Source organism: Pagrus pagrus (genome assembly GCF_965226575.1).
Source record: "Pagrus pagrus genome assembly, chromosome: 5".
NCBI lineage: Eukaryota > Metazoa > Chordata > Actinopteri > Spariformes > Sparidae > Pagrus > Pagrus pagrus.
Window position 1 is genome coordinate 14,432,395 of NC_140189.1, and position 16,737 is coordinate 14,449,131.

The following is a 16,737-nucleotide window of genomic DNA, read 5'->3' on the forward strand; positions in this document are numbered from 1 at the left end:
TCCTAATGCTACAAACTGGCTTAAGAAATTCGACAAGGAGGGAATCAGTTCAATTGGAATTTATTGAAAGACAAGGTTAACACACAACATGTGTGTAGATCATCATTATCAACAACGCATTAGATGTGTTTCATGTGTGCTGTGGAGGTGTTGACGGCAGCCTGCAAATGCTGGACAGCCTTCAAGACAGTGAGAAGGGCACCGCACTGTGTAGACAGCTGTATTGATTAAAATAGAGGTGTAGCTGTCCAGCTGACGTACATTAGATGGACGACTGAAAATCAGGGCTGAGACGTCTCCTGTGTAGGCAAGCTGTTAGCCACATGTATGTGTCTCCATTGGTCTGACTACAAATCTGACTGCAATCCCTTTTGGTTTTCCCAGGCTATGTGCTGGTAACTTGTTTGGCCAGAACAATAATATATGCACTTTATCAGTTTAGTCACAGAAATAAAAGTACCCCGCAGGCTAGAGTAACAACTTTAAGTGTCAATCAGTGGTTGTACTGATCATGGATACATAACAGTATCAGTAACAGTAACAGTTCAGCAGTTTTGTGCACATTCTGTATGATTTTATGTGTTAAAATCACTGGAGCCGTTTTCTTTCTGTTGCGTTAATATAAACATAGAGACTGACGACTGATTTAAGTGTAACTTCAGCTGACGTTACTGTATAAGCCTACGGAAATTTACATAGGGTGGTGTAAAGATAACATCAACAGTATTTGAAGTTCAGTCCGTCTGAAATGCTTCTTGGATGCAATTACTTCAGTTGTTTTTAATATGTGATAGCTGTCTGGTTCACTCAAGATGTATGACTGCTCAGCCTACATCATCTTGTATTCAGCAGAAGAGTTTTCATTACTTTTCATAACAGAATTTCATTACTGACAGAAAATCTTTCAAGCAAGCCTAATAACTCTTATTTTCCCCAAAAAGCTGCCTGTTCACTCTTCCTGATCAGATGTATGATAATTCACAGAAACATCCTCAAAATGAATCTCAGCTAATTGTATATTTTTCTGGAGGTAATCAGACATTGACTTTAAAAATCCAGTACATAATAGAAAGGAAGCCACTTTGGATCCTTCAATTCTTTTATAAAATGCCTGAAGATTGGCTTGACATCTTGGAAACAGTAACTCTTAACTGTAACTCCTGGATCTATTCTCTCACACTGATCTACTGTTTGAATATAAAGAGGATGTCCAAGGTTTTCAGGAAATGAGCAGAACTTGAGTTAAGCTTTGTGTGTTTGCACCCATCTTAACCTTTTCCTGTCTTTCTCTTATGTTCTCAGAGTGACCTCTGGTCTTTGGGCATCACTGCTCTAGAGATGGCTGAAGGAGCTCCTCGTAAGTTAGAAATACGCTTGCACACATTGTTGATTGATCATTGAACAGTTGGTTTTGTCAGCATGTATATTTTCCCACTCTTATTACTGTTCGTGTCCCCATTTGTTCCTCTCTCCTTCTCTTCCCTGCTTCGACTCTATCTTCGTTTGTAGCTCTGTGTGACATGCATCCCATGAGAGCCCTGTTTTTGATTCCGCGAAACCCTCCACCCAAACTCAAATCAAAGAAATGGTAAGCCTGTGAACACACTCACACACACATATTTACACACACAACAGGATGTAGAGGACAGTGTTTAGGTTTTCTCTTCTGAAAACTGGGCTTGAAAGTGGGCTTTGTGGGTTTCATGCACCAGAAACTCAGGCCAAAGAAATCCTGAAAGCATTGGTAAGATCAGCAGTCAACAAGATAAACTTTATGAAAATGGACACAAACATTATGTAAATATGTTGCTGCTGGCATGTTTAATCTTTATTAAAAACGCCTCCTCTCCTACCCTCCTGTCATCCTGTCTCCTCCTCCATCTATAATGGATAAGCTCTCGAGATTGAACTGGTAGTTGAACTCGTGCTGTCTTTCATTCACTATTAATGTCATCAGAAACACTAGTTCATAGGACAGCTTTTAATAGCTCCTACAGTCTGGGGTGTGCTGCGCTTTCCAGTCTTTTTACCTCAGGGCCTCCCGAAGGCGTCAAGTACAACAAAAACCCAAGAAGCAACACATATTCCTCCTCCTGTTCTCTGTGAGACAACAACTCAACACTTTTAGGAGGGTTCCTGTAGACACATATCGTCTGAGTTAAACTTCAACATTTTTGACAGGAGTTTTCTTGGTAATACTTCAACAAGTGATTACTAGTTTACTTTCTCTAGGTGAGTTTTTAACAAATATTTAAGAATGTTGTGATACTATGGAGGCTTTCATTGATTTAAACATGTTTGTTTCATGTTGGTCTGTTGCATTTCAATGTTGAAAACTTAAAGTTGTAAATGAAAAATGTAAAAGTGCATTTTGATTTACACTTTTTTTTGTTTGCTCCACATTTTTGTTTTCTGTGCTGTTCTTTGCTTGTGGGTTGTTTTTTCTTATTGAAAGGGCACCAATCTTGTTAGTTAGATATTTGAGTGTTTAAGTTAAGAACAAAGAGATGTTTTAACAGTGCATGAAATGTGCTCTGACTCTTGTAATGACAACTTTAGTCAATAAAATGGCCTCAAATGGAGGCTTGTGATCAAACCTATAGCTAAATAGGGGTGTGGGGGAAAAAAAACTATTCTTAGATGTATCGCTATTGTCTCTTGAAAGGTTATGTCATGAAGCAGAAAAGTCATTATTCAGACATTTAAAACCCAATTGTCAACATTATGATGGCCTGTAAGGTTTTGTAAGACAGAGCTGTACGTTCCTTGCAACTGAACCAATTGGATGTTGAAACATAAGAGACATGAACGTCATATTTATGTTCTGAGCTCTGTTACTTTTTAAGTTTTGGTGAAGATGAGTGAGTCTGAGCAAATATAATGGAAGGAAAATCATATGTTTATTTTAATTATGGACTGTGTTGTCATGCAGTAATAAATAGTAAATCATGTATAGAAATTAAAAAATGTGATGCTTCAATAAACCCTTTTTTTAATTGCATCGTAGCCCTCTGGATCAGAATTCTCACTCCTATACCTGAATTAATTAAAAACATTCAATATTCCATTTGAGTTACAGGACAATCAAAAGATAACATTGTAAACACTACATGTTTTTATAACATTCGCAAAGCTGTTTTTTTCATGCTAACCGCTTCCCTCTGCTGTCTTCCTTTGTCTGTCTCTTTCTGTCTTTCAAAGGTCGAAGCGTTTCCTGTCATTCGTCGATCGTTGTCTGGTCAAAAACCACCTGCATCGGCCAGCCACGGACGCCCTGCTGAGACACGCTTTCATCAAAGATCTGGCTAATGAGAGACAAGTTCGCATCATGCTTAAAGATCACCTGGATAGAACCAGGAAGAAGAGAGAGAAAGGTGGGGAGAAATGTATGCAGTAGATATACTGTACCAGGCAATGATGTATGGAGAGATAAAGATATGAGGGAGAGATAGATGGATGTACTAACAGATACAGTAGGACCATCGAAACAAAATAATAGTTTGAGGATGTTGTTAAGTAGTGTAGGACCATGGGAGTTGTTGTATCATTGTTAAAACCATTACAGATGAAAATATATCTGACATGACTCAGGCAGAAAGGTTCACAAAATGTAAGGGTAACGTTTGAAAGTTTTATTCAGATTACATTTAGTTCAACAGCTTTGTTTCTTTACTCTCTGAAAACAGGCGACAAATTGAAAAGCAGTTACCTTAAATGAAATTCCAATTGTTGGAAACATTGGGGATTATGTACTATAAGGACACAACTCAACAAAATATATAACACAGGTCTAGGGTTTACTAGACATTTAAATGTTACATATTGTATCTTTATATGTTTCGGTGGCAGGTGACTTGAATGTTTTACCTGCCACAGACGACATTTGCCCTGTATTTGGCAGGTGGCCTGTGCTAATTTAATTCCCCACATACACACTAACATAAATTGTAAAACAAAAACCAACAGGGCTAATGGTTTGACCCGTCCAAAAATACACAGAAAGAAAAAGTGCTGTTAACTTGACATGATTTAACACATAGTTTATTCTCGATTGAGCTCTCTGTCTTTCATTGCTCAAATTATTTAGGTTTTTCAGAGCTGATTCTCAGACAGGAACATCTGAGGAATTTAATCAACTCTTTGGATAACTAATGGAATTTCAAAACGTTTTACAAATAGGCCACTTTGTAGAATAGATTTTCCATTATGTTAAAAAAATCATTGCATTAGGTGGGTTTCAGGCCACTTGTAGTGGAAAAAATATGAGCACACTTTAAGAGTAAGAGTGCACCAGCTGCACTGATGGCACAGCAGCTGGTTTGCTCAGGCTGTGAAATAACACTGTATTCCTGCTCATTAATAGCATGCTGTTTATGGAAATGTTTCATTAGGTTGTTGGTGTTATTCACAATTTACACACATTTTCACAAATTTCTTTTGCATTTATCACACTTTGCTGTATTTTCACTTCTAGGGAAGGATGCACAGTTGGTGTATGATTATACCACTTAAAATGCAGTTCGTACACGACAGCAGACTTCCCTAGCCGATAAAGCTTTTGAAATTGAATTTGAACTGTACCAGCTATGCCAGATATTTTAATTGAGTTGACTACGGAGAGCAGTGAGGAAGGGCGACAGTGAGACGGCCAGACAAAATGAAGGAGAGAGCCAAAGAGGAAGAGTGTTGGGTCGGGCCAAAAGGCTGTACACGGCTGACCTTTCCTTCTTGACGGTGTTCAGTTGGGACGATGTTTCACACAACAGACAGACACAGAAATTGAGAAGGAGGAAGCAGAGGGAAAGGGGAGGAGGGCCGGAGAGACAAATAAGCAAGAGGCACATTTGGAATATGGAGGGCAGGGGGGTGGGAGAGTTTTATCCTCTGTTCTAAAAATGAATTATACTCTGGATGAGTTGCATGTGCAGTGAAACTGAGAGAGAAAGAGTAAGGGGAGGGGAAGAGAAGAGAAGAGAAGAGAAGAGAAGAGAAGAGAAGAGAAGAGAAGAGAAGACAGATATTTATGACTCTCTCTTCTTTTGTTTTTCCCACATTGGTATTCAAGCAGTCTTTGGTCCTTGTATTGTCCATTAGGTTTATTCATTTTCATTTGGAAAACTGACAGACAGGCAGGGTGGAGGGATGAGAGACAGAAAGAGACAGTGATCACAACAGAGAGAAAGAGAGAGAGAGAGACACAGGAACAGACCAGAGAGAGAGAGAGAAGCTGAGAGGGGAAGGAAGGAGGAAACAGAATGGCCATCTGGTTCTAATCTTCTGTTAGCTTATAAAAACACACTAATGACTGGTGGACTTGCTGCATGCTGCATGTGTTTCGTGAGTGTGTGCATGTTAAGTGTTTCGGATCAGATTTGTATGTGTGTGTTTGTATGTATGCGTGCCCCCATGCCCCTCTAGAGTAATGAAATGCCAGGAGTGTAAGTGTGCGTGTGGGAAAAAAGGCTCTGCTGAATGAAAAAAAGAAAAGAAATGCTCCGGATATGATGCAAAAAGGATGTGTCATTTTCAGCATACCCAAGAGTGTCGTTTGGACAAAGACGGTCTATGTTTTGGAAGATGAATCACTCCCCCAAAAAAAAAAACATGGCCCACTTCTCGCTGAGCTAAACTAGGCATTAACCCTCAGATTGCTTCTCTCTCCTGCAGCTTTGGCTCAGAATGACGCGACAGGAGCCAAAACGTTCAAGCATGACATCACAGCAGCAGAGCAGAGATTTCCTCCGTCTGTTGCAAAAGTAGAATTTGTCCGTCTTCTTCCTTCTTTCCACACCTGTATTGTGTAACGTTTCAGCGTGTTAATGGCAACATATGGCCCGTCAAGCAAATGTTCAAGTTAGCCTGAGCTACTTTCACACCATATGTCGGCAAAATGTTGTTATGCTAAGCTGGCTGGCCCATCTTTCTGGCCTGTGGACAGTAAGCGCCCTGGAACAGTGTTGGGCTGTGCAGTGCATTTTGTGTAGTGGTCATGTGACGGCCAGAGACTCAGAAAGTCCTACAATTTATACAATTATGGCTGCAACTAACATTTACTTTCATTGTTGATTGATTGAAAATGGCTGAAAAATAGGGAAAATGTTGATGAGTTTTTCCAAATGCGATAGAGGAGTAAACAAGCTAGAATATTAACATTTAAGAAGCTGGAATCAAAGAAAGTTGGACTTTATCTCTTTAGAATTATTCAGAAGGATTAGTACGATAAATAGTTTGCAGTTATTTTAATAGTTAACAGCTGATTGATCAATTACCTTTGCCATGTCCGTTGGCTGGCTGACTGGTTGGTTGGTTGGTTGGTTGCTCGACAGAATTTTAAAAAACTATAGAACAGATTTCCATGAAACGTGGATGGATGATCCAGAACAGACATCATTAACTTTTGGTATGGGTTCTACTGAGAGCCATTCTAGTTGACTAATCATTTTAGGTCCATGGCCTAATATACATTCCAAAACAGTAAAATCAAGATGGTATGTCCATAACATTGGTGTGTGTAAGCAGAGAAAAACATTAATTCACATGTGTTATGGACCCGAGAGTAGGAGGTGCTTATCAAAGAGAAAGAAATGGTGATTCAGCCTTACAGTTCTTAAGCTTCGGTACAGTATAACAACTCTGTCCCAGATGTCTTCCACTAAACAAGACACTCATTTACTTTCTTGTTGCCCAAGTTTGCCCACACTATACTTTTGTGTGGCTTTGATAATGACAAAATTGCTAGTCACAGTAGACGATGAAGGAAGGAGACAGCAGTCACGGAGGAATTTTTAATGAAACAGTGGCTGGTTCAAAAAGCCAGAGACACAGTGGTGTGCGCCAGAGAAGAATACCCACACCAGTGCAAACACATCAGAAAGCTTAACTCGAAGAACCACCCAGAAACATATCTCATTTCTGACTCACACTGACACATAATTTTACAGTAGAGAACGTGGTAGGTTCACATTCAGACTGATGTTAACATGAACACCAGAGTGAGGTGGGACAGATTCCACCAGTGCTCTGCAGCTGGTGTATGTCTACTGTTACATGGTCGCATACATAAATCCTCTCTGATACAGCGATTAGGGCTGCAACTTGGGTTGAGCAATATATCAATATTATATTATTATATGTATGAGATAATATATTGTCTTAGATTTTTGATATTGTCATATCCTGATATGACATAAGTGTTGTTTTTTCCTGGTTTTAAAGGCTGCATTACAGGAAAGTGATGTCATTTTCTGAACTTACCACACTGTTGTACTTGTTCTATTTTTTGTCTGTACCCACTTAGTTATTATATTCACATTACTTATGATCATTTATCAAAAATCTGATTGTGTTAAAGCAACATTATGTAGAAATTGCCATTTTGTGTGATTTGGTGCCCCCTACAGTTACTGGGTGCAACACCAATGTGGTAAATACAAATCCCAGGTCTGAAACAATTTGTCAGATACAATGTAGGTGCTAACTACAAACAAGACTCATAATATCATAAAAATGTTATGTGTTGAAAACTTGTATGTTGAAGTAAACATGTATGTAACGCTGTGATCCTGCCCTCTCACTGAAGTTACATAGTGCAGAAACAAATGATAGGGTGGTGGAGTGGCTGTGACAGAGACACCATTCACCTTGTTCACACTGTACCATCGACATGATCTGAAGCTGTTATTTTAAGATAAAAAAAGTTACATACTGCTGCATTAATATTTTGTGAAAGTACTCATCTCTACAATATTGTGCCATTTAATTTTGTCACCCAGTTAACATTTATAGAGTGCTTTTGAGGAGATTTAAAAATATTGAGATATATATTGTTTATCGCCATACAGCCTAAAACTATGATTTATTTTAAGGCCATGATTCCCAGCCCTAGCCACAACAGGTTATTATTTTCATCATCTCAATTTGTCTACAAAACATTAGAGAATAGTGGAAAACATGAACAACTTCCCAAAATACAAAGTAATGTCTTCAGATATCTTGTTCTGTCTCACCAGTCATATGATATTTAGTTTAAAACAATTTAAGATGAAGAAAAGTAGAAAATCCTTCCACTGGAAAAGCTGGGCCAGAGAATTTATGGTGTTTTTGTTCAGATAAATGAATGTAATGATGAATCGATTATCAAAATATTTGCCGATTAATTTTCTTCCTTTCTTCTTTGGATCAATTCATTTACTAATCGTTTCAGCTGTAATATCGATCTCAATAATTTTTTAAAAAGTGCCACTAAATTAATATTACATTTACATAGATCCTTGCAAGGAGAGTAATTTTTGGTTTGAATCAGAGCCCGACCAATACTTGATTTTCCAATCCGATGCTGATACTTATATTAGGGAGTAACATTTTTCAGTATTGATTTATTGGCTGATAAACACACATGTTTTGAATGACACCTATAATGTGGCTACACACTTGCGACAAAGATATGTAACAGCATATTTTACAGGCTAATTATATCGGCCAACCGATATGTCGGTCGGGCTCCACTTTTTATCACCTAATATGAAGCAAATGCGTGACTACTTTTGCCTCTTTGTCTCTCAGAGGGCCCAGAGTATGAATACAGCGGCAGTGAAGAAGAGGAGGATGAGGTGACAGAGGAGGAAGGAGAACCAAGGTAAAAGCCTTTTCATACTTTGCATGAATATTGTTGGAGGAATTGATCACAGGGTGTGTAGTGAAACATTGCACACTTCTGCAGCAGAGAAATCATGTAGACTCACAGCAGCACACACAGTGAATGAATCAAGGTAAACATGCAAACAATGGCTCAAAGATTTGTATCACAACTGTCATCATTAGTGTTCATTATCTGTAGATTAACACTCGTATCATTATGAACTCCCCCTGTGCTCGCATACAGCACATAGCTAATGAATCACCACAGGGCATGCATGTGTTTGCATGTCTATTAACAGATGCACTAGCCTCGCTGTTGACATCCCTGGACGTCAAAACAGCAGATGGCACTAAGAACTGAGCACTCTCTCCGCAGATGAGCTTTAAGTGTGTGAATGTGTGGAACTGTGCCCATAACCATCTCATTGGATGTCAAGTACATTACATACAGATAACAGTTATTATCACTTACGCTGCTGTCCTCCTCTCTGTCTCTCAGCTCCATCGTGAATGTTCCTGGCGAGTGGACGTTAAGACGGGAGTTTCTACGTTTACAGACTGAAGATCGCGAAGGAGGCAGAGAGGGAGGCCACGCAGGAAGTGGGGCTCAACAACGACAACAGGTAGGTGTCAACTTCATGTGAAACCTACCTGCAGTAATCAAATAATTTGCAGTAATCAAATAAAATCAAAATCAGTAATGATAATGATAATAATAGTTGTTAGTTGCAGCCCTGATTATAAGTGGTAGTAATAGTAGAAATAATGGGAAAAATCCTCATGTTAGTTGGAAAAGTAAAGTCATTACCAAAATGTCCTCTCTGAGCTCTAATCCTATTTCGCGCTCAGCAATTAGCCTTTCGTCTCTTTAAAGTTTTAGTTGTAACTGCTTCATATCACAGTTTGAACAGCAGGCCATTTGACCCTGGATCAAAGTCAAACATAACTAAGTTTGGGTTTTGCTAATGCAGAGTCTAGAGAAAAGTAATTTTATTTGAACAATGATCATATGATTATTCACGTCCAGGCATTACAGCAGCACAGGCAGCAGTTGGCGGAGCAGGAACGATACAAGCAGCAGCTACTGGCTGACAGACAGAAGAGGATCCAACAGCAACATGAGCAACGGCAGAAGTTAGAGGATGTAAGTGCTGCATAAACACATTTTACCTCTGTGTTCACTCAGCAGAGGTCAGGTTTATAGGTCAGTACGTAGGGGTGCTGCTGGGAATGGGGATGTTTTATTAAGTCCATCTTAACAAGAAAGCACTTGAGTGTCACCTTTCACCTGCTGAGTCACAACCTCACTCTGCCCACCTTAACTGCTCTTACGGCATCTTCTACCATGGTAACTTTGAGTTGTATGTGTCGTGTTGATGATCTAAAACTTTCCAAAGAATTGTAGTTCATGTAGTAAAAAGTGTATTTGATGTCAAAGCTGCAGTGTGTACAATATGGGCAGAATTTTAGGTTAAAAACTTTCAAAAAAGGAAGCAGCATTTTCAACAGTGTGAAGATGTTATATCAAAGACTTCTATGTATTTACTGAATTTAGCATGCTAACCAGCTAGCCCAGCCCATCCTGTCTCATAACACCACTTTGTGCCTAAAAAGGCGATAGTCTGACAGTAGTTTCAGTCTGGTTATGCTGCCCTCTATAGTTTTGGAGCTGCCTTCTAATTGTTTGTGTATGCTGTTGTGATTAGCTTTGCTTTGTATGTGCTGTTTCCAGCAGCAGAGACGGCAGCTGTCAGACTGCGCCTTTCAGTGGGCGGAGCTTCAAGAGATCTTGCTTGGGGAGGAGTCTGATCTCCACGACAACAGAGTTTTTGTGGATGAGAGAAACAGGAGGAGTGACAGGAGACAGGTAAAATGAAGTTTTGGTTTTGTACTCAACTCTAGAAATGAATCTGTGGTGCTCTCATTGACTTTTACTGAGCCCTGACATTTTTCGGTTAACCATCACAAGTCAAAATCTCCATTTGTTCTACAATTCAGTTCATGAAGATACTTAATCGTTGATCAGATGATAGCATGCCTAACATAATGTTAATGTCAAACAAATTGCTAAGCATAGCTAATTACACAGTGTCTGATGGACATTATTATGTCTAAAATCACTGCTTGTTCAGGGAAAGACATTTTTTCGTCCACTGGGATGCAGTGCAGCAAGTTAACGATTTATACATCGAGGAGAAATGGAGCCACATTAACATTTATTTGGAGTCATGTGTCTGGCCAACTGACAAATTTAGTCTCCCTTCTTTTAGCTCTGTCCTATATTCAACAGCCTTTTAGAGGCTCTAAAGTGGCTCTTCAGGCTGCTTAATGCTCCACTATGATTACCAGCTAGTCTCTTACTGTGTCTGCTGATTGGTGCTGATCAGATGGTTGGTTTGTCAGAACTTTTTCACCAAAACACCAAAGTTTCAGGTTGTAAAACCAAAACAGTCATTTCAGCTTTAAGGTATTAAGTTCCATTGTCAGCAGTAGCTTGTTTGTGTTGCGTGTCCTTTACTGTTGTTTGTTAAAGGGTAACTCCCCCAATTCTACACATCCATTTTTGTGATTTTGTGAAGTATGTTAACAGGTCTTGAGGAGTACTACTGCATATGTGAAAAAAGTAGTATTAAGCCTTTTGTGGCTCCAGATGAAGCTGCATGTAGTGTGGTTAGTTGACCGATGGACTGCCTTGAAGAACCTACATTACCCACAATGCAACATAGCCACTGAGTGACTTCACGGGAGGCACTTTACTAGATTTATCAGCAGTTTCCTCTGGAGCCACACAGGACTTTATACTTTAATTGGTGGACTTACCCTTTAAACACTTTATAAAAGCTGACTCAAGAAAGTTATGAATGATGGGAAGCCTGTATAATGTTTTATAATGTGACTTTTTTGCCACTACTCGGCCAGACAGCTTGGATACTTATGAATAAAATACTCTCAAGTCTAGATTTCTTGGGATGTATAGTTAATATAAGACTAGAGTTACATCATGTGTATGTTCACCAACAACCCAAGTTAACTGTCGGAAGGAATACCTCATGTCAGGTGAGTGTGTGAAACACTCGGGTGTGTGTGTGTTGGGCTCCCTGAATATTTGGTGCCGCAGCGAGTTAACACATGAACTTGTTTTCCTCAGAAGCCCTGTAAGCTTGAGGTGTGTTTGATGCACACTGCGCTGATGTAGTGGTTGCACCTGTCAGCCTTTGTCACCCAGGTGATAAAAACATCCGCTCCTCGAAGCGACGGACTAGAAGAGAGGTTTTGAAGGGCAGAGCTGTAAATTTTATAATTATCAAGTGTGGAAGACACTTTATGAGACTGAGAGTGACCTATTGTACACATTTACATCAACTTTAATTCCATCATAATACTAGAAACGGCAGCCCTCTTCTCATTTTTAATCCATTTTACATCAAGCGACTTGCAGTATTCAGGTGCAACTTGAATCAAAGCTTGAGGAATTAAATTTATATAAAAGAAGAGGTTCATATACTGTATAGAAAAAATTGCCGTGCCATGGCACTTTAAAACGATTTTGTAAATTAGGTGGAGATTGAATAAGTTTCGGAAATCCTTTGTTTTGCTTGTTATGCAAATTGCTGTGTGAAGGTCTTTAAAAAAGATCTTTTACCTTGTTAAAACTTCATTTATGACATCACACAAATCACCTTTGCTGTGAGGAACCGTACAAAGCACCAATTGTGTGCCCACGGTGTGTGTGTCTGTGTGTGTGCACTGTCTCAAGTGTCTCTGCCAATTCCAGTCATTTTTAAACAAAGACAGATAGCTCTTTCTACTATTTCAGACTCATTTTTTAGTCATTAATTTTAACACATTCTTAATGAATCCATCCCACACACCAGTGAGTTTCAGTAGGCGATTATTAACACGGAGGAGCAGGTTAGCCACTGCGAATTCTTCATGTAGAAGACACTGTATTTCAATGCTATTAATATCTGTCTAGTTATATTATATGTCTGTTTGGTGTGCTTATGTGTGTGTGGCAGAGAGCTATCTGTATGTATTAGATTCTGATTACACAGATTGCCTCTAAGTCATTAAGTTCAGCATGCTTAATGGATCTATCTGATGCTTCATTAAGTTTTAATGCATCTGCATTTGATTATGTGACAGGTTCAGTGAGTGTGTGATGTGATGTCTTGTATTTTGTCAGATGAAGAACTCGTGCGGGTGCAGCGGTTTCAATCATTTCACGCATTGATTGATTTGGCAAGCTTCACGTCACATATATCCAAGTGTAGGGTTTGAGTCGCCACACTGTGCAGGGAAAGTGAATGATCAAGGGTGCAATTACGCAGCTGTGTGTGGTCTTCCTTGGCTCAATGCATGCTGGGATACGGTCCTGACCCTGCGACCCTGATCAAGACTTGGAGTTTCACCTGAGCTGCTATTAGTCACAGTGCTTGAACTAGAGTTTTAAAGGTGCCACTACTGTGAACAGGCAGCAAAGTTTCATCATCAGGCTTTTTTTTTTTGCCTGGTTTGCATTGCTGTGGTGGTAAAACTATCTACCATTGACTGGCTTTAGCCAATGCAAAAATGCTGCTGCTTCTTTACTATAAAAACTGCATGCATTATTCCCTGAGAAATTAACAAAAATGTCTAAATCTCATAATGTTAAAGGAAATATGAAAAAATTCCTGGATCCATCACTTTATCTGGATCCACACCAAAAGTTGATGGGGTCTATTCATAGCCAAGACGACCCCCCATCCAAGTTTCATGGAAATCCGTTGAGTAGTTTTTGTGTTAACCTGCTGACAAACCAACCAACAAACAGACATGGAAAACATAAAGGTAATTAATACCCAGATCTCAGATCAGAATCAACCATGCAAGTGAACAAGGAGGCTGGTTGTTGACTAGACTGAAATATCTAAAAAAATATTGTGATTAAATGTTGGAAGACATTAATGGTCGTCAGAGGATGAATCCCCAGACTTTTCCTCTTGCGCCATCTTGAGATTAACATTTGTAGTTTTGAGTGAAATTGAAAACAATTGGATGGATTGCCATGAAGTTTGTTACAAATGTTCATGCCCCCATGATCCCATGGCTGTCAAAATCAGCTAATTTCAGCATGCTAATGTGCAAAGCTAACATGGTGAATATGGTAACATTAAACCTTCTGCACATTAGCATTTTAACATGGTCATTGTGAGCATGTTAATATTTGGTTGTTTGCAAAGCACAGCTGTACCTAAGCACTACGTCACAGAGCCACTAGCATGGCTGTAGAGGCTTAACTCTCTTTGGGTACTCTTAACCCCCAGTTACACCAGTGGCAAAGGGTAGCACAGTGCTTTCAGTGGACAGCCCCAGATGGGAGTTTGTGTAAATGCTTGAATGTAGGAAGGGCAGTGCTTAAATATGTCCACACTTACAACTGTTTCCAGTATAAAATCATAAAATGGCTAAAAAAAAAGTATCTTCTCTGGCAAAAAGGTTCAAAAGCAAGTATTTCAGTGTGAAAAGCAATCTAAATAAAGGCTTTTTGACCTTTTTGCCAGACGAGTACCTTGGATTTTTCTCTTTCTTCTCTTTGTTGAGCTTCAGTGTTTCGACCAAAGAGCACCTTCACCACAGTTTCTTTGAACTTCCTGAGCACCCTCGACTCTTCTCTCTGAAGTAAAAAGGCTAACGTGTGTCTCTCTTTACCAAAGTTACTTATTTTATCACAAGGATGTCACACACATACACATTTCCCAAAAATACTTTGTACTTTCCTGCTGCAAAGGGGGTTTCGGTGCATGTTTGATCATTAGTGCTTGTTTGTTTCTTACCTACTAGCTGACATGCAGTCAGTGGCTTGTAGAACAACTACTGTATGGTCTCTGTACTCAGCCTGCACTGATGGGTAGCTGATGTCTGTACTGTCGTTCTTAAGACTAGATTGAACTTCTTTGTGGATGCTCACCTTGGATTTTATCTTGAAGGGCACTTGACTTTGTTATCGACTGTACAAACTTCATCACAGAAGCTTTGTCATCCAGTTAAGCTGCCGTTTGAGCTTCAGCTCTACTGAATGTGGCCCTTCAGATCCAAGCCGAGTAAACACGTCTAAAGGCAGCGGTGCCGCCACTGCAAATATTTAAATCTAGTTGATTTAATTAAACACTTTTGATGTAGAAGTATCCAGTTTGGACTATCTGGACATGCAAGGATTTTTCCAGGAGAAATTCAAAAAAGAGGTCATAATGAAATATTTAGATTTGGGGGCGTTGGCTAAAAGCTCTGTGCCATCTTGCACACTCTGAATATTTCAGTTCCCACCTCTCAGAATTCTGCTCAGGACCGAAGTATACCCTAATTAAAGTTAGCCTCCATGAGTGCGTGCATGTGTGTGTGTGATGCCAGTGTATTGCTACTCTAATGAGGACCGTTATACAAATACAATAATGTGTAACAAGATGATTTTGGAGTTTGAGTTGAGGTAAATTGTCGTTGTTAGAGTTAAACAAAATATAATCGTGGAATCATGTAACATACTGACAGATATCTGAATTCAACCATGTGGCTGTCTGTGTGTGTGTGTGTGTGTGTGTGTGTGTGTGTGTGTGTGTGTGTGTGTGTGTGTGTGTCTTCAACAGGAGCATACAAGCAGACAGCGGAGTGCCGATGTGTCAGTAAGGCCTCTGGACTCCTCTGCAGAGCAGGTAACGAACCTTCACTTTATATTTTTTTCATTTACTTGTCATTCAGTCCTCCATTTTTCATCTGAGTGCAGGCAGGTGGAATTACAATATTCAGGATGTGGGCTCATTCTTAATGCCGCTAATGGTTTTGGTCGGTAACGACACATTGCAGGGGAGTTTACAATGTGTTAGGTGGGTTGTCTTAAGTGCTAACCTTTCAAGATGTCTTTCTTTCTTTCTTTCTTTCTTTCTCTTTTTCTTTCTTGCTTTCCATTTTTCTTTCTCTCTTTCATTTCAGTGTTTCTCTCATTAATTACTTTGAGTGTTTTCTTCTGTCTTTCTTTTGTTGATTCCTACATTATTTGAAGGTTTCTGTCTCGTATGTGATTATCTACTTTTTTTTCATTTATCTTTTCATGTCTTAAACTATTTGTGTTTAATGAGTGAAAGCTATATTATTTATGGTTAAATCTTCATGAGTGTGATGTTAGTTGTTAGGGTAAATGATTGGTTGATTGTCAGGAAATGAGTATGCAACCAGACTCTCTGTCTCTCATGATCGTAAAGGCAATACCTCTGGGTTTTGGATGATTTGGCAGAAAAAATAAGACATTTAACGTCATCACCTGGGGGCTTCAGCACAATTTCCTGTATTTTTTAAAACATTTTATAGATCAAATGGTTAATCAGAAATAACTGTCAGCTTTATCGATATTGAAATAATAATGGCTGGTTGCAGAGCAAAACAGATTTGGTGACTTCTGAAGTAGAGATTCTCTCACTTTGATGATATGAGGAGATTATCTTGTAAAGCTGAAGAGAGAAAATGCTTTGATTTAAAGACTGAATCCAAGAGCAGGTGTAAGTGTGAGAGAGACGAGTTTAATGGTGTTGTCTGTGTCACTGACTCAGAGTAAGATGACAGGAATTGAAAGAGTGAGGGGAGGTGAAGAGAAAAGGATCATCAGACACTGTGCTGGAGTAGGGAGGAGGAGGGAAGGGAAAAGCAGAATAAATCATCTCTGAGTGTCTGTATGTTGTGCATGTATTAAAATACTGGAAGACAGAGTGTTTCAGTCATGCTCTGGATGCCTCACACCACTACTGAGGCTGGAGAAGTTTGTCATGTTTCACTCAAGGACACATTCAAAGATCGGGATTTTTAATTCTGTTTATGTGTGGGGCTGAACAGTGGCACACACTCAGCTGTACCAGTAGTGTCAGATCTTGACAAGCTTTTAAACCAGTGCTTATCACAGCATGCCATCACTTTTGTTTTAAAGCCTTCCCTCTCCATCTCTGCCTCTCTATCCTTCTGTCTCTGCTGAGCCCAGCATGCCTTCTCTCTCTTCTTTCCTCGCCTGTTTCCTCGATTCATCCCTCCCTTCGTCAGTCACAGCGTGTAACCTCTTCCATTTCTAGCATCTCTCGT

At 39.4% G+C, this 16,737-nt stretch overlaps 1 protein-coding gene across 2 annotated transcripts in view; it reads left to right on the forward strand.

The window, feature by feature from the left end:
- Positions 1–16,737, forward strand: part of LOC311256836 (mitogen-activated protein kinase kinase kinase kinase 4) — a 69,832-nt gene that overhangs the window by 21,892 nt on the left and 31,203 nt on the right. For both annotated transcript variants that reach the window (XM_084352204.1, XM_084352203.1), the window contains exons 8-15: positions 1,303–1,357; positions 1,510–1,588; positions 3,202–3,374; positions 8,563–8,635; positions 9,137–9,260; positions 9,665–9,781; positions 10,370–10,504; positions 15,261–15,326. In XM_084352204.1, the coding sequence (XP_084208330.1) occupies positions 1,303–1,357; positions 1,510–1,588; positions 3,202–3,374; positions 8,563–8,635; positions 9,137–9,260; positions 9,665–9,781; positions 10,370–10,504; positions 15,261–15,326 (822 nt within the window). The remainder of the gene's footprint in view (positions 1–1,302; positions 1,358–1,509; positions 1,589–3,201; positions 3,375–8,562; positions 8,636–9,136; positions 9,261–9,664; positions 9,782–10,369; positions 10,505–15,260; positions 15,327–16,737) is intronic.